We start from the raw sequence: 18797 nt of genomic DNA, 5'->3' as shown, positions 1-18797 counted from the left end.
TTTGTCCTCAGCTTGAGGAAACAGATTAGTTCTGATCTAACAGATGAGTTAACATCAAGTTGCTGTTACAAATAACTGGCAATTTTATAACATTTACAATACCACAGATTTCACATTTTACTTCTGTGCAATCAATTTTAATTCTGTGCAATGTCACTGAAAACTTGACAAGGTATCTGTTCACTCTCCGTGGAGTATTTTATAACATGCAAAAACCCACACTGAGTTATTGTAAACCTAAATTATAAATTGTTGGTAATAGGATAAAAGCATTTCAAATATATCATAAAGAAGACACACACAGTGATATTTCAGAAGTGAAACAAAGTTTATAGGACTTACAGAAAATGTGCAATAATTGTTTACACAAAATTAGTTAGGTGCTTAAATTAATCCACAAAAAAGAAATTCACTCAGTATTTAGTAGATTCTCCTTTTGAATCAAAAACAGCCTCTAAACGCTTCCTGTAGCTTCAATGAGAGTCTGGATTCTGGTTGAAGGTATTCTGGACCAGTCTTCTTCACAAAACATCTCTATTTCAATCAGGTTTGGTGACTTCTGGGCCTGGACAGCTCTCTTTAAAGGTGCATTATGAATAAATGAAATGAAAAAGACATCCTGTGGTAAAATTTGGTTACTTTTTTGCTGGACATCGTTAAATTACTATTGTTGGCCCATTAGTTACAACCCTCCTTCTTTTGATTTGAATGGAGAAAAACTGACAGTCCCTTCACCTAACTGGATATGAAATATACTTCAGTATAACATTCCTTTCAAAATGACTGAAACATTAGACTCTTTTGGGAAATTATCACTATATTCTTTCATAATGCACCTTTAACTTTGAAACTCAGTTGAAAAGGAAACTTTTCAAGGAAATTATGCCTAACTTCCTAACTCGGTGTCTCTTTACTGACCTCTCCTGAAGCCAAAGCTATTTATTTTAAAATGTTAAATGCTTTTTATCCATCCAAAAGTTTTCTTAGATAGGCTACCTTTTGTGATTTTAAAATAGAAAATAACTGAACAACTTTTTAACATGTGTATTGCCCATCGACATATATACATATTGCCCCGTATATTTATGTCGATGGTGCTTCAGTCCCGGATTTTCCCACACGCCTGAAGGCAGCATCAGATGCTAGTGGCTCATCAGCGCCGTCAATCAGGTGTGGCCGCACGGCGGTGAAGAGGCGTTGTGACCGGAGAGGCGAGCACCGTCCCAGCAGGCTCCACCGAGGCGAAACCAGCGTCCACAGCCAGCTTGGAAACATGACCCACCGTCCGAGCTCCAAACCCACAAGCTGACCAAAGTAAGGCATATTCATTTACTCTATGGCTCAGAGTTTGACCTCGGAGTAAGAAGTTTCCTGACATGCCAGGTTCAGGGCCCGACTCCGTCATTCCAGTCGGGAAAAATCTGGACGTTTCTTTCATGACCGAAAACGGCATTCCGTTAGACACGGGTTATTGTAGAGCCGCGGTTCCTTGTTAATCCAGTTAGATTATCTGTTTAGTTTTTTTTTTACAGACGTGTTTTAAGTATTTATTATGTAGTCTAACACTGCTCATGCGCGACCACCCATTGGTTAGTTCCACACTACAGCAAAAACTTGTGACCATGAACTAAACAGTTTCGCATTCAGAAACGTCTCCATTAAATTACTCATCCAGTAAAACACGTCACAGATGTATGAGTACCTACTTCAGATGGTACATTAAGCGTGTTTTTAATTTCGTGTTTTTAATGTATTGATCACTCCTGGGCACCAGTCGGAGCTAATCAATACTTTTATGGTCTTGCATCATTTAGCCATTTTATAGAAACAAAACACTTAAGAGAACGAAAGAAAGAAAATGAGCACACGAATAGGTAAAGCTGTGATTTGTTCGTCTGGCGTTACCATTAGCCTAGCTTTTATTTTATTAGTTAACTAAACTGCTGTCTGCAAAAGCTGGGCCATGAAAATTAAAACCATTTGAACTCTCACGCTGTCGGACCTCTGGCCTCGTGGATTAGAGGTGGTTCCAAGGGGGAAGATATTTAATGGAACACCAGCAGTGATTACAGCTCAGCACATAAAACACTTGAAATGTTATTAAAACTTTGTTTTTTTTAAAAGGGTATTTTTAAATGTTTTATGCCTTTATTCAAATGAACCCAAACCTCTAGCTATGTTGTTGTTGCCATCATCACAGCAAATGTTAAAGCTAAGCAAGATGAGAATGTAAAGCTGAAGAAGGAAGTTATATTTAGTGACTCAGCTGCTGATGGAGAATCAGCCAGGGAGGCAGGATGCACATTGTCTCAAAAATGAATCAGTATCACAATAATTCAGCCTAACTTCTCTCCTTTTTTTTTTTTACCTATTTGTGTTTGTTTAGCACCTTTTCGTCCTCTGCTGAACTGAAGTGAGAGTCCCCTTTGTGCCTAAAAAGAGGGAATGAATGATTTTTTTCTCCAGCCACCAGAAAAAGCCAACATGAAATAAAGGAATCAAACCGAGGATTCTGAAGAGGAAAAGTGAAACACCAATTTTCTGCAGATTTTTTAAAGGGATGTAGCATTGATTGGATTTACGATTGGTGTGAAAACATAAAAATCCGTCTGTCATGGAGACCTGAAGATGTTTTAGTTGCTGTTCCCTGCATCCCAGGAGCTGGTGCGGACACGAACTGGAAATCCCCTGCAGTAGGGTGGAACTAGAACTAAGGTGGAAACATGCAGTTGGTTGTGGATTTTGAGCATGAATCATAAGCACTGAGCTCCCTAAACATGCTGAACGTTCTTCCTGGTGCTGCAGTTTCACTTCTGAACCAACGGGGTGAAGTGAACTTCTGAAGTGAAACTGTGGTGCAAAGCCTAACAAAGTTCAACAGATTCAACTGGAAATGAGGCAATCAGGCAGCAGGATGATGTTCTGTGGACAAACTGTAGAGCGGCTGTGAGCGAGAGACACTCGGAGGTGGGCGTGAACACAAACCGCATGAGCTCTTGGAAAAACGGACGACCACCTCCTATGAAACTGGTTTTACTGGGAGAGTCAAACAGAGGCCATTTAGATGGCAGGAAAAGACTACAATCACCTGTTCAAGCTGCTCATCATTGGAGATTCCAGTTAGTACATTTTGACTGTTTCAAACTCTATAAAGTAGAAATGCAGTGATTCTGGTTTTAAAGTCTGAAACTGATTTTTTTTTTTACCTATCTGATACCGATTTAGTCAGATTCTGATTTATTTCCAACTATACAGGTCCTTCTAAAAATTATCATATTGTGATAAAGTTCATTATTTCCTGTAATGTACTGATAAACATTAGACTTTCATATATATTAGATTCATTACACACAACTGAAGTAGTCCAAGCCTTTTATTGTTTCTAATAGTGATGATTTTGGCATACAGCTCATGAAAACCCAAAATTCCTATCTAAAAAAAAATTAGCATATTTCATCCAACCAATAAAAGAAAAGTGTTTTTAATACAAAAAAAGTCAACCTTCAAATAATTGTGTTCAGTTATGCACTCAATACTTGGTCGGGAATCCTTTGGCAGAAATGACTGCTTCAATGCGGCGTGGCATGGAGGCCCAGGATGCTTCGATAGTGGCTTAAGCTCATCCAGAGTGTTGGGTCTTGCGTCTCTCAGCTTTCTCTTCACAATATCCCACAGATTCTCTACGGGGTTCAGGTCAGGAGAGTTGGCAGGCCAATTGAGCACAGTAATACCATGGTCAGTAAACCATTTACCAGTGGTTTTGGCACTGTGAGCAGGTGCCAGGTCGTGCTGAAAAATGAAATCTTCATCTCCATAAAGCTTTTCAGCAGATGGAAGCATGAAGTGCTCCAAAATCTCCTGACAGCTAGCTGCATTGACCCTGCCCTTGATAAAACACAGTGGACCAACACTAGCAGCTGACATGCCACCCCAGACCATCACTGACTGTGGGTACTTGACACTGGACTTCAGGCATTTTGGCATTTCCATCTGCCCAGTCTTCCTCCAGACTCTGGCACCTTGATTTCCGAATGACATGCAAAATTTGCTTTCATCCGAAAAAAGTACTTTGGACCACTGAGCAACAGTCCAGTGCTGCTTCTCTGAAGCCCAGGTCAGACGCTTCTGCCGCTGTTTCTGGTTCAAAAGTGGCTTGACCCGGGGAATGCGGCACCTGTAGCCCATTTCCTGTACACGGTGGCTCTGGATGTCTCTACTCCAGACTCAGTCCACTGCTTCTGCAGGTCCCCCAGGGTCTGGAATCGGTCCTTCTCCACAATCTTCCTCAGGGTCCGGTCACCTCTTCTCATTGTGCAGCGTTTTTTGCCACACTTTTTCCTTCCCACAGACTTCCCACTGAGGTGCCTTGATACAGCACTCTGGGAACAGCCTATTTGTCCAGAAATTTCTTTCTGTGTCTTACCCTCTTGCTTGAGGGTGTCAATGATGGCTTTCTGGACAGCAGTCAGGTCGGCAGTCTTACCCAGTAATGAAGCAGGCTGGGAGTTTTTAAAAGCCTCAGGAATCTTTTGCAGGTGTTTAGAGTTAATTAGCTGAATCAGAAGATTAGGTTAATAGCTCGTTTAGAGAACCTTTTCATGATATGCTAATTTTTTGAGATGGGAATTTTGGGTTTTCATGAGCTGTATGCCAAAATCATCAATATTAGAAACAATAAAAGGCTTGAACTACTTCAGTTATGTGTAATGAATCTAATATATATGAAAGTCTAATGTTTATCAGTACATTACAGAAAATAATGAACTTTATCACAATATGCAAATTTTTTTTTTAGGACCTGTAGGTACCAGATTTTTGTTAATGGTCCTTCACTGAAAAACTTTTTAACTTATTTTTGAAAATGACCGATCACTCTTGAGTTTTTTTATGCAGGCTGAATTTGTAAGTAGTCTACCATCTTCATTAGCTTCTGATTTGAAACTAGAGTTGTAAAACTCTAGGATTAGAATAGCCTGACAGATCTATGTCACACTATTACTTAAGCCTGGGTCACACTGTGCATTTATCAGCTGTTGTACAGGACTGCTCATGTCACACTGAGAACTACAGAAAGATGGCACTCTGTACTCCGATAGATTTCAGTGAGTCAGACTGCACAACGTCTCACTCTAGCAGAACATGCTACGTCATGAGCACACCTAGCTGAAGAGCATACATCTCTAATAGCAGAGAGCAAACCACAATGCTGAAAAGGCCCCACCGTTTAAACACTTCCTTTTATTAGACTCCAAACTCCAACAAGGAGTGTTGCTAATTCTACTCTCGTGTTGCACTCCCATCACTAGTTGTTTGCGTCATTCCCTTTGTGTATTTCCACTGGTCGATCGTAGACAGGAATTATAGGTTTTCAAGCAGTGCTTGAAGACCGTTAGAGGCGGACTTTAGTCATGAGGGTGCTCATTAAGCTGTCACAGAGCCGGTCTGTAGATGGCCACAGACTTGCAAATCAACCTCACGTTCACCGTTTTTTGTCACAATTAATTTAAAGAGATTTGTCTAGGATGGTCCGGAGTTTAACGTCCATGGACTCACCCATCTTGACTCACAACGGGGAAGGCTGTTGTTGGTTTAGCATCCAGGAAACGGCAGAGAACGTCTCAGCTAGTAGAAGCTAACCATTAGCATTAGCAACTCCACCACACAGTAGAACAACTTCAGACTTATTTGTGATAAAAAAATAAACGTTGCAGAGCAAATGGAATCCATGGTAGAGTCGTGCTGCTGTTAGCCAATCAGAGGAGAGATGTCCAAATATCAGGAAATAAGTGTCCAAATGCTGTCGTCTAAAGCTACTTTCTCCTCTGGCTGAATTCTCTGTGCAGGAAAAGACGCACCAGAGCTTTTTCAATGCCAGAATACGACTTAAAAGGCATTCATTCCTGCTATAGATCACTAGCCTGGCAAGCCATCCTATATATGTGAATATATAAACTTTGCAAGGCAAGAATTTGGTCTAGTTCACCTGGCTAATGACCACTGCAAATGTATTCAAATATGAGTGAAGGACCTCTTTAATGGCAACTTGGTGGCACAATTGGTAGCACTGTAACATCTCAGTGACAAGTTCCCAGGTTTGAATCCTGGCTGCATGTTTGGGTTTGCTTAAGTTTCCTCCTTTACTAAAAACATGCATGTTAGTTTGACTCTAAATTGTCCCTCAGTGTGAGTGAGTGTGTCCCTGTGATTGACCGAGACCTGTCCAGGGTGTCCACCGTCTCAGTGACTGCTGGAGTTAAGCACCAGCTGCCCGTCAGCCTTCTGAGAAATAAGCAGTTGAAGAAGACAAATGAAACATTTAATCAAATGGTTTTATTCAAATATTGTCTGAAGGATTTTGCATTGAATTTTCATCTTTGACTATTTTATAAATAATGATTCTGGAAGTAAAACTTTCCACACAGGTCTGTCATTGCTAGCGTGAATAAGTTGAGCTATGATGAGTTCAGGGATTGTGAAAACTGTTGGATATTTTGCTGTTCATTAAAAGGACATTTTTGAGGTTTAGATTCTCTCTTGTGCGTTTATGGTAAAAATTGTGTTATACGTTTGTTAATACTGATTCATAACATTTATTTTTGGGGTTCTCTTTTCTGACTAGAGAAAAAAATGAAACCATTTCCTGTTTAAATCCAGTTTTCTTCACTTTGACATCTGCTGTTTTTATTCCCTACAGCTGAGCTGCAGAGTAGAAGCAGTAATGCAGAACAAACACGTAGAAACAGCCCAGCTCAACAATGTCGCCGCATCTGTTTGAGGTTTTTTAGGAATAACAAGACACACCCGTAACATGTTTGGGTTCAGTTTACAGCAGAGGTGCAGGATGTAAATGCTTTTTAGATTTTTGTGCATAACAGATGTGGTGAGAGGCTGATAATAACTAACACACCATTTTACCAGCCCTGAGTTTGAGTTTTCTTTCACCAACAGGTGATGGAGTTGCACCTTCACAAGAAACTAGTTTCAGGCGACAGCGGGTCACATTTAAGACTGTTGGAGTCAGATTATCACAGCTGTTCTCTGGAAGTTTCTGTGTCACTTCAAGTCAGAAATTCTTCAGATAAAATCAGATGATTTCTATCAGACTGGCTCAGATTTTTCTCCACCTCCTCTTTTAATGATAATGAATGCGCTCCTCTGATGTTTTATTCAGTTTCACAGATGAAACATGTGAATGTGTTCCTGCAGAGGAACACCTTTCAGCAGGCCTACATCTCCACTCAGGGATGCTTCTGAAGACATTTCCTGTGTTTGAACCACAGATCAGCTAGATGATTAATAATCTAACATGTAGAAACGTGCAGCAGCAGGTCCTTACTTTGTGATGAGTGCAGAGTTTCCTGTTGTTTTTCAACTCGAGTAGTTAACAGACCAATCTGACCAGTTAAATTACTGTTTTTTTATTTAAATGAATGTAAGAATGATCTGTACTGTCAATCTTTTAAAGAAGTAATGTTATGTTTGTATTCATCGTCACAGGGATGGTTATAGCATCGCTGCAGATCCGATAGGTCACCATCGGCCATCTTCCTCGCTGTAGGACAAAATCTGTCCGTTGGTCTGATTTTATAGTTTCTGTTGAGCAGTTGGATAAAAACCAGGCTTCAGGAAGATGTTTCAGATTTCAGATCAGTTAGTGAAACCAAACATTATTAGTCACCTCTCCCTATTTAAGTCTATCATTTCCCTTTTCTCAGTGAATCCCCCCTCCTGAGGATGCCACAAGGTCTGGTCTGACTGGAATGTAGCTAGAGAAAAAACTGGTTTTACTCACTCCCTAATCTAAGTCTGATCTTTTTCTCTTAGATGTGGGGAAAAGCAGCCTCCTGCTTCGGTTTGCAGACAACTCCTTCTCTGGTGAGCTGTGACACTTATTCACTTATTTTTTAAGTCCCAACATCTGAACTTAAGGGTTTATAGTAGAGCTGCAGGATATTAGGAAAACCTGCGATATTCGATAACAGTGCTTAATATTGCGATATCGATATTACTCACGATAAATGAACAAATACTAAAGTATGCAGTGTTGATGTCGTCTGGCGTGTGACGTCTGCTCTGGGTTCGAAGCAAACAAAAACTAATGCATGAATTCCATTACAACATAACATTTTTATTGCAAAAATATGCAGCTGCACCTGCTACTGTATTAGCAGCAAAACAACAAACTGCATGCATGCAGTTTCTCAGTGACTTTAAAACATCACCTCCACCATAAAACTTTTTCTGATGCTCCAAATACAGAAAAACATCCCTTACCAGGGTTTTTGAATAAATAAAAAAATCAGAAAATAAGTTTAAATGTTAAATAATAGTTAACATCACTTAAATGCAACAGCAAATTCTCTCATTGCTACTGAACATTTTCTCCACTTATGTGGTTATGATATAAGGCTGTTGCTGTAATTGGGAAGTGAACTGTGCTGGGCCAAACTAGGAGAATATTAAGATTTTCTGAGGGAAAGAGAAAAACAATTGTCTACCTTTCAGAAGAGGAACTGGCAAAAAACTACATGGAAAATATGTTGAAAACGTTTGTTTTTAACCCCAAATTGAACAAGTTTACCTAGATCTTAAAAAGCAGCTCAGATGATGAAACTGCAGCTATGATTCTGATAACAAGCTAACAAATTGAACTAGCTCCTCTTAAGATAACCGGCTAGCAAAGCTTCTGACTGACAGTTTATGTGTAGCAGCAAATCAACTATCCTGATTAACAAGGTTATAAAGCTCATAAATGAAAAATCACTTTGATGTGTGGGGGAACTTTTCCAGGCCCTCTTTAGCAGGGTGGGACTGGGAGGAGAGTGCTGTAGCCTTTTAGCTGGAAGCTAACCGGAGCCTGGGGCTAACATCACCACCTGGTGGAACACTAGCGACATGGAGGGAGGTGGGTTGGTTCACCGGCACGTGTCGGAGTCAGCCCGGTAAAAGTGATTCACGACACCGAGCGGACTCACGTTCACATTTGAAAGCAGCTCTGAATCCAGAAACCTCAGCACAAAGTGCGTTCGTTAATCTGAGCCAGCATGACAATCAAGGGAACGGCGCCGCTAACTCAGTTCGGGTGTTGCTTTCCATCCTAAGGGTCTACATAGGGGCCGGGCGTATTACGTGAACGGACCCATCTGATTGGCCGCATATCAGAAGGGCTACATTTGATTGGTCAAATAATACTTCCGCATAAAAAACTGAGCTGGTTTACAAAAAGTTGATGTATGACACGGATGGAAATGTTGAACCAAACATTTATCACCGTTTTTGACGTGCTTTGCGATGGGCCTATCGCATGTCCTGTTATCGTGATGACGATAATTTTTCGATATATTGTGCAGCCCTAGTTTATAAGATCTGTTCTGGCATGCTTAGAAATCCCCTTGGATTTATTGGAATGTTCTGAAATAAAAGTTTTAAAGACCAAGTTCACTTTTTTACCCCCAACATATGTGTCTCTAGTATAAATAAATGCCTTGTGAGTCAGTCTCTGGTGCTCCTGTTTCAAGAACAAGTTTGTTAGAACAGAGGTGAGCAGAAGACGACAGAATTTGGACTCTTATTTCCTGATAATTGGACATCTCTCCTCTGATTGGCTAACAGCAACGCGACTCCACCACTGACTCTTTGCTTTGCAACGTTGATGTTTTATCTCCAAAAATAACACAAGCCTGAAGGAGTTCTGCTCTGTGTTGGAGTTGCTAATGCTAACAGTTAGCTTCTACTAGCCTAGATGTTCTCCGCTGTTTCATCCCTGCCGTAAGTCGAGATGGGTCAGTTCATGAATGTTAATTTTACATTATGACGTAGATCTGAGTGGCTTTTCTGATCCGAGCATTTCCTCATCTATTTTCTAACAGTGGCTAATGCAGGAAAAACAAAAAGAGGTAGACTGTCTTCACGCTCTGCCTTCATGTGAAACTCAGAGGATTGATATTTCAAAAATAACAATAAAGAAATGTGAACTTGGTTTTCATGTGTCCAGATTATCTTTAAATACTCAAAAAAACAAACTAGAAGACATAAGTGCTTTGAACATAAGTGCCATCTAGGTCATGTTTCTGTGAAATGTCATCTCTGCAGCCCAGATGTTGAACTCTTGGCAGTAAGTTGTCGCCCATATTATTTGCCAAGAGTTCACCAGTGTTGTCTTGGCAACCGTTTATATTCCACCTTCAGCCATTTCTGAAAATGCATGTGATGCCATCAGTTCCGTTGTCGCTAAGCTACAAACCCAGCACCCCAATGCATTTGTGGCTATATCTGGTGATTTTAATCATGCCTGGCTCGCTCTCTGCTACACTTCCAACATTTCAACAGTTTGTCAGCTGCTCCACCAGAGAAAACAAGACATTGGATTTGTGTTATACAAATGTAAAGAATGCATACATGTCCAAAACAAGACCTTCTCTGGGACAATCGGATCACAATCTTGTTATTCTCTGCTCAGAATACAAACCACTTGTTCAGAGGCAACCTGTGACGAGAAGAACTGTGAGAAAATGGTCACAGGACGCTGAAGAAGCCCTGCAGAGTTGTTTTGAGACCACAGATTGGATGACTCTCTGCCAAGGATATGAAGAGGACATTGATGCCATGACTGGATGTGTCACTGACTATATAAACTTCTGTGTGGACAACATCATACCCACCAGAACAGTGAGATGCTTCGCTAATAACAAACCCTGGATCACCAGTGAACTGAAGAATCTGCTAAATGAGAAAAAAAGAGCCTTCAAGGAGGGAGACAGGGAATTATTGAGGAGTATACAGAAGCAACTGAAGATCAAGATCAGAGACAGCAAGGAGGCATACAGGTAGAAGCTGGAGAACAAATTACAGAGGAACAGTATCAGAGATGTCTGGTCAGGGATGAAGAAGACCACAGGCTTCAAGCAGAGGAAGGACTGCGCAGATGGCAGCCTGGACACAGCCAATGAGCTGAACAAGTTCTTCAATGGGTTAAGTTCAGGAACAGACCCAGCATCCTTCTCGCCTGTCCCCAGCCAATCAGACATCCCATCCTCCTCTGATCCAACATTTTCCTGTCACACACCAGCTCTTATGTCCTTTAACACAGTCATGGACTCTTCTGGTTCTATAGATCTGTCCTCAACCAAGTCAGGAGATGCTGCTGCCCCATTTACCTCCCCCTCCCACCTATCCATCTCTAGAAGTCAGGTGAAGATGCAGCTGGAGAGACTGAACAGGAACAAGGCTGCAGGTCCAGATGGTGTCAGCCCCATGGTACTGAAGGCCTGTGCAGAGCAGCTCTGTGGGATTCTGCAGCACCTCTTAAACCTCAGCCTGGCCCTGGAGAAGGTTCCAGTCCTGTGGAAGACATCCTGCCTTGTTCCAGTTCCAAAGAAAACTCGCCCATCAGTCAATGACGACGACATCCCACATCATGAAGGTCCTGGAGAGACTCCTGTTGGTCCACCTGAATAAGCAAACTAGGACATATCAGGACCCGCTGCAGTTTGATTATCGCCATGGAGTTGGAGTTGAAGATGCCATCATCCAGCTGCTTCAACCAATCCACTGTCATCTGGATAAAGCAGGCAGCACTGTGAGGGTCATGTTCTTTGATTTCTCCAGTGCATTTAACACAATCCAGCCTGACGTACTTTGCGAGAAACTCCAGAAGACTCAGGTGGGGGCCTCAGCTATCGCCTGGATTAAAGACTACCTGACAAACAGACCACAGTTTGTGAGGCTGAAGAACTGCACATCAAACCAGGCGATCAGTAACATTGGAGCACCACAGGGGACTGTACTCTCACCATTCCTTTTCACCCTGTTCACCTCAGACTTCCAGTACAAGTCTGTCATCTACAGAAATACTCAGATGACTCTGCAGTTGTCTGGTGTATCAGAGATGGAGTACAGAGAGCTGGTGGAGCGCTTTTTGGCATGGTGTGGAAACAATCATCTGACCTTGAATGTGAACAAAACAAAGGAGATGATTTTAGACTTCAGAAGAAACAGGGTGGCGTCAAACACTGTTTCCATCATGGGAGAAGTGAAGGTGGTTGAGGAATACAAATACCTTGGAGTTCACCTGGACAACAGACTGGACTGGAGAAAGAACAGCAAAGCCATTTACAAGAAGGGACACAGCAGACTGCACTTCTTGAGGACACTTAGGTCCTTCAATGTCTGTAGCAAGATGCTGCAGATCTTCTACAAGTCTGATGAGAGTGTAATCTCTTCATCCATCGTCTGTTGGGGTAGCAGCATCAGAAGCAGGGACCTGAAAAGGCTCAACAGCCTAATAAAAAAGGATGGTTCTGTTCTGGGGACAACTGTGGAACCACTGGAGAAGATAATGCAAAGAAGGATTCTCCAGAGAATCAAGAAAATGATGGACAACCCTGAGCATTCTCTTCACAAGACTGTCCCAACAACGGAAGAGTGTCTTCAGTCAGAGGCTTCTTCAGTTTGGCTGCAACACTGACCGCTACTGGAGATCCTTCCTGCCAACAGCCATTGTAATATACCACAACTCTTTGACTTGATTATTATCATTGTTCTGAGCTACTACAGCAATCAATTTCCCTCTGGGATTAATAAAGTATTTTTGAATTGAAATACTTCTCTGTTTTTGCTGTTTCAGTCCTCCATACAGCTTATAAATCTAGTTTTATTTATAACGGCTTATTTCAAGAACAGCAAAGTCAAATTTAATACTTCTATTTTCTGCTAGGCCTTTAGTTCCGTCTTTGCCCTGAGATCTGTTATTTTGTTTGATGCAGGCAGCTACATCACCACCATTGGGGTGGACTTTAAGATCCGAACGGTGGACATGGAGGGGGAGCGGGTGAAGCTGCAGATCTGGGACACGGCTGGTCAGGAGAGATTCAGAACCATCACCTCAACGTAACAATCATCTTTTCTTAGTTTCTCTGCTTGAATGTAAACCTGCATCTTTATCAAGTTGTCCTCCTGGCGTCCTGACAGGTACTACAGGAACACACACGGAGTCATCATCGTTTACGACGTGACAAACCCCGACTCATTTGTGAATGTGAAGAGGTGGCTCAATGAAATCTCGGAGAACTGTGACAGTGTCTGCAAGATCCTGGGTAGGTGGGCTGCTCCACAGGAAATGCTTTTTGATAACAGTGGTTAATGTGCAACACAGGAATGAGTCATGCACTTCCTAAAAATCATAAGCAGGCACTCACTGGTTTTGTTTCACACCAACTTTGTTGGTGTTAATCTTTTCCTGTGGAGACTGTACACGTCCATCCAGAGCAACAGGACTTAACACTTTTTATTCTTCAGTTGGAAACAAGAACGATGACCCCACCAAGAAAAAGGTGGATTCCCAGGATGCCATGCGTTTTGGGGAGACTGTGGGTGTGCGAGTCTTCGAGACGAGTGCCAAAGAAAACATAAATGTAGAAGAGGTGAGAGTTCATCCCTAGTACTAAAAAAACCACACGTAAATATGAGTGTGTCAGCTAATGTGTAAATATCTCTTTAACCACATAACAAACTCTTAGAAAGTGATCATTGGATGTTTATCAGTATGGCTGCCATAGTTAGTTATCAAACTGTTTTCTGAAGTAAATGTGAATTAAAAAAAGTTGTTTAAATAAAATGAAGGAATTGATCATTAAATATTTATACTTATGCATGGGGTTCGGGGGCCACGTGCCTATTGAGGACCACTGCAATAGACTGACAACAGTGCCCAAATTTATGCACCTGCCTAATTTTGTTTAAACAATTATTGAAAACTGTAAAACATAAACTTTTTTCACTTCTCAAATATCACTGTCTCTCATGATAAAAAGCTGTCAGCAGAACCATTGCATGCCCTTAAAAAAACAGAAAAAGCCTAAGTAGTTTGAGTAATGCAGAATTAAGTGAGAATCAAAAAGGTGCGTCAAAGAAATAAAATGAAAAGCCAAAATAAATCTTTTGTTTTATAAACTTTTACTTATGAATTAGTTTATTTTGTATGTAGTGATTTTTTTTCCTTTTAAAACTCACATTTGGTTTTGAAGTGTTCTTTATTGTTACTTTATTTTGGTATATTTTGTGTGAGACTGGTTTATTTTTATTTTTGCTTGATCCTTTTGGCATAAAATGTATCCCATAGAGAATTCACATGATGTCATCAAGATTTGACTAAAGCAGCCAACTCCCAATCATTTCCCTACTTAAGGTAGTCCATCCATCCATCCATTTTCATCCGCTTATCTAGAGTCGGGTCATGGGGGCAGTAGCCTAAGGCAAGAGGCCCAGACTTCCCTCTCCCCAGCCACTTGGGTCAGCTCCTCAGGGGGAATCCCAAGTGTTCCCTGGCCAGGTGAGAGACATGGCCCCTCCACCTTGTCCTGGGTCTACCTTTAGGTCTCCTCCCGGTTGGACGTGCCCGGAAAACCTCACCAGGGAGGCGTCCAGGAGGCAACGTGACCAGATGCCCGAGCCACCTCAACTGGCTCCTCTCGATGTGGAGGAGCAGTGGGTCTACTCCGAGCCCCTCCTGAATGACCGAGCTTCTCACCCTATCTCTAAGGGAGAGCCCAGCCACTCTTCCCAGAAAACTCATTTCAGCCGCTTGTATCTGCAATCTCGTTCTTTCGGTCACTACCCAAAGCTCATGACCATAGGTGAGGGTAGGAACGTAGATCGACCGGTAAATCGAGAGCTTCACCTTCTGACTCAACTCTCTTACCACAACAGACCGGTACAATGCCCGCATCACTGCAGATGCAGCACCAATCCGCCTATCGATCTCACCATCCAGTTTTCCCTCACTCATGAACAAGACCCCGAGATACTTAAACTCCTCCACTTGGGGCAGGACCTCATCCCTGACCCGGAGAAGGCATTCTACCCTTTTCCGAATCAAGACCATGGTCTCCGATTTAGAGGAGCTGATTCTCATCCCAGCTGCTTCACACTCGGCTGCGAACTGCTCCAGTGAAAGCTGAAGATCGCGTTCTGATGAAGCCAACAGGACCACATCATCTGCAAAAAGCAGAGACCTGATCCTCAGGCCACCAAAACGGATGCCCTCCACACCTTGGCTGCGCCTAGAAATCCGTTCCATAAAGGTTATGAACAGAATCGGTGACAAAGGACAGCCTTGGCGGAGTCCAACTCTCACAGGCAAAGAGCCCGACTTACTGCCGGCAATGCGGACCAAGCTCTGACACCAGTCATACAGGGACCTAACAGCCCGTATCAGAGGGCCTGGTACCCCATACTCCCTGAGTACCCACGCCTGAGGGACGCGGTCAAATGCCTTCTCCAAATCCACAAAACACATGTAGATTGGTTGGGCAAATTCCCACGCACCCTCCAGGATCCCCCTAAGGGTATAGAGCTGAACCAGTGTTCCACGACCAGGACAAAAACCACATTGCTCCTCCTGAATCTGAGGTTCAACAATCCGACAGACCCTCCTCTCCAGAACCCCTGAATAGACCTTACCAGGAAGGCTCAGGAGTGTGATCCCCCTGTAGTTGGAATACACCCTGCGGTCCCCCTTTGTAAATAAGGGAACCACCACCCCGGTCTGCTAGTCCAGTGGGACGGCCCCTGATGTCCACGCAATATTGCAGAGTTGCGACAGCCAACACAGCCCCACAGCATCCAGAGCCTTAAGGAACTCCGGGCGGATCTCATCCACCCCTGGAGCCTTGCCACAGAGGAGCTTTTTAACCACCTCAGTGACCTCAGCACCAGAGATTTGAGAGGCACACCCAAAGTCCCCAGACTCTGCTTCCTCACTGGAAGACATGTCGGTGGGATTGAGGAGGTCTTCGAAGTATTCTGCCCACCGATCCACAACATCCTGAGTAGAGGTCAGCAGCACACCATCCCCACTATAGATAGTGTTAGCACACTGCTTTTCCCCCCTGAGGCGCCGGATAGTGGACCAGAATCTCCTCGAAGCCGTACGGAAGACTTGCTCCATGGTCTCACCGAATTCCTCCCATGCCCAGGATTTTGCCTTGGCGGCCAACCGAGCCGCGTTCCGCTTGGACTGCCGGTACCCGTCAGCTGTCTCTGGAGTCCCACAGGCCAAAAAGACCTGATAGGACTCTTTCTTCAGCTTGACAGCATCCCTAACTGCCGGTGTCCACCAGCGGGTTTAGGGGTTGCCACCACGACAGGCACAGACGATCCTGCGACCACAGCTCCGGTCTGCCGCCTCAACAATGGTGGCACGGAACAGGGTCCATTCAGACTCCCTCGCATTTTGGAAGCTCTGTCGGAGGTGGGAATTGAAGCTCCTTCTGACAGGAGACTCTGCCAGACGTTTGGGCCTGCCTGGTCTGACCGGCATCCTCCCCCATCATCTGAGCCAACTCACCACCAAGTAGTGGTCAGTTGACAGCTCCGTCCCTCTCTTCACCCGAATGTCCAAGACATGCAGCCACAGGTCAGATGAAACGACAAAGTCAGTCATCAAGCTGCGGCCTAAGGTATCCTGGTGCCAAGAGCACATATGGACACCTTTATGTCTGAACACGGTGTTCATTATGGACAATCGATGACTGGCACAGAAGTCCAATAACAAAACACCACTCGAATTCAGATCAGGGGTGCCGTTCCTCCCAACCACACCTCTCCAGGTCTCACTGTCGTTGCCCACATGAGCGTTAAAGTCCCCCAGCAGAACGAGGGAGTCACCGGAAGGAGCGCTTTCCAGCACCCCCTCCAAGGTCTCCAAAAAGGGTGGGCAGTTTGAACTGTAGTTTGGTGCATAAGCACAGACCACAGTAAGAACCCGTCCCCCACACGTAGGCGGAGGGAGGCTAACCTCTCATTTACTGGGGTAAACCCCAACCTACAGGCACCAAGATGGGGGCAACTAGTATGCCCACCCCTGTTCGGCGCCCCTCAGTGGGAGCAACTCCAGAGTGGTAGAAAGTCCAACCCCTCTCAAGGAAACTGGTTCCGGAGCCAGAGCCATGCGTTGAGGTGAGTCCGACTATATCTAGTCGGAATCTGTCAACCTCACACACCAACTCAGGCTCCTTCCCCACCAGAGAGGTGACATTCCATGTGCCAAGAGGAAGCTTCTGTAGCCGAGGATCAAACTACTACTACTACTACTTATGGTAGTCTTTGTTTAAAATTCTGAAATGATTGGCTGGAGTGATTCAGCCTTTTCATTTAATCAAAGTCAATTGCATCTTACCTAAACAGTCTGAACTGCTGACCCATCTTTATTTCTTTGTATTTTGCTTCCCCCCCCCCCCCCCCCCATGCTTCTTAATCTTGTAACATATAGTTATTAATATAGCGGAGATACAAAAAATAAATGGTGGTTCTCTTGCATTTGTCTAAAAACCTCCGCCAATAGCGCGTTTCAGACCAAAAGTAACTATTGGACTGTCTTGTCAGTCTGGCTGAACCACCGCACTTCCCTGGATCCTCCCTTCAACACACACACACACACACACGACTGTATCAGGAGTTTAACAGCTTTGTGGATCTGTTTTACCTGGACTTTTAAATGGTTTTGATGTTTTTAAAATGTTGTGGAACAAAAACTGCTGCAGTCAAACATCTCTGTTAATGATTCATTTTTCCTTACCATCCCCCGTGTTCTGTTTCTTTGCTTAGATGTTCATGGCCTTCACCCGCATGGTTCTCCGGGCCAAGAAGCAAAGCCAGGACCGGGCCGAGAGGGAACGGGAGCGGGAGAAAGACACGGTCAACATCAATGCTCATCGAGACCGCGACCGCAGGAAGAGAGGGAAGAAATGCTGCTGAGATCCCAAACTGCACTGGATTGATTAGGATCACACGAGGGATGTTCTGGATCTCAGGAGTTCTGAAACATGAGGGAATTCCAGCACTGACCACACACAGCAGACTGGAGGAGTTAAAGGATCATTCTGGGGTTTTCATGCTTACTGAACTCCTCCCAGGTTCTAGTGAAAGGTCTGAAGATACAGATGTTACTTACACACGGGTTCCCGGTAGCTCTCGTGGTATCTGCTCATGAGGAAACCTGAGATTTTAGTGTTGGTGCAAAACTTCCAAGTTATTAAAAATCCAAACAGAAGCAGGCTTCGTTAAAGAACCCTGTGGATAATTGTTCTGGACTCTACGAGGTCCAGTTCCACTGAACACAGATGTTCAGACCTTTATATAAAATCTGCATCGTTTTAACCCGACTTCAGATTAAGCTGTGTGAAGTTTGGTCTCTGTTCAGAGGTTTGTTGCAGTGAATACAAACTTAAAAGTACTTTTACCTAACCGGAAGCTTTTTGATCCATTTCTTAGGAAACCGATCAGCGTGAAACTTCCTGGTGAGATTAACTAGAGTAATAAAACAACTTCCCCACGTCCAGGAGCAGCTGGATTATTGGGTTGTTTCCGGGTGACCGTTCTAATGTTTGTGCTTTTGCCTCTGAGGTTTTGACAGAAACATGTAAAGCCACCAGTTGTTCCTTTAACTTCACTCTAAGACCTGTTTGTTTTTCTAATCCCAGAATGACTATTAAACTCCCAAGAGAAGCCTGTGATACTAAATCTGAATGTTTAAAGGAGTTCAAACGTCATGCTGTCTTAATTCTGTCTAAATGAGACCTTTAACTCAGACTAGTGAGCTCTAAATGTTTATTTAAACGTCTGTTTGATTAAACGTGTTCCAAATAAAGCAATAGATTAAATGGTTGTTTCTCTGAGTGCAGATGGAAAATGCATCTAAATATTCAATAAAACGATTTTTTAAGATGTGCAATTTTCTGGATATTCATTTTAAAACTTGAAACTGCTGCTTGATGGCTTATGTAATTTCTTTGGTTATT

The 18797-nt window shown here is 43.3% G+C and overlaps 1 protein-coding gene across 1 annotated transcript; it reads left to right on the top strand.

Annotated features, from left to right (window-relative positions):
* The first annotated feature begins 1174 nt into the window (after window positions 1-1174).
* si:dkey-16l2.16 (ras-related protein Rab-35) lies at window positions 1175-18366 on the top strand. The gene is made up of 7 exons (XM_015976083.3): window positions 1175-1314; window positions 2387-3119; window positions 7825-7875; window positions 12765-12888; window positions 12970-13094; window positions 13297-13421; window positions 17605-18366. The coding sequence occupies exons 2-7, from the start codon at window positions 3065-3067 to the stop codon at window positions 17752-17754; spliced, it is 630 nt and encodes a 209-aa protein (XP_015831569.1). The 5' UTR covers window positions 1175-1314; window positions 2387-3064; the 3' UTR covers window positions 17755-18366.
* Window positions 18367-18797: the final 431 nt, after the last annotated feature.

Source organism: Nothobranchius furzeri, chromosome 5, assembly GCF_043380555.1.
Source record: "Nothobranchius furzeri strain GRZ-AD chromosome 5, NfurGRZ-RIMD1, whole genome shotgun sequence".
NCBI classification, from domain to species: domain Eukaryota; kingdom Metazoa; phylum Chordata; class Actinopteri; order Cyprinodontiformes; family Nothobranchiidae; genus Nothobranchius; species Nothobranchius furzeri.
The sequence above is the reverse complement of the archived record's forward strand: the minus strand, read 5'-3'. Positions and strand labels throughout refer to the sequence as shown.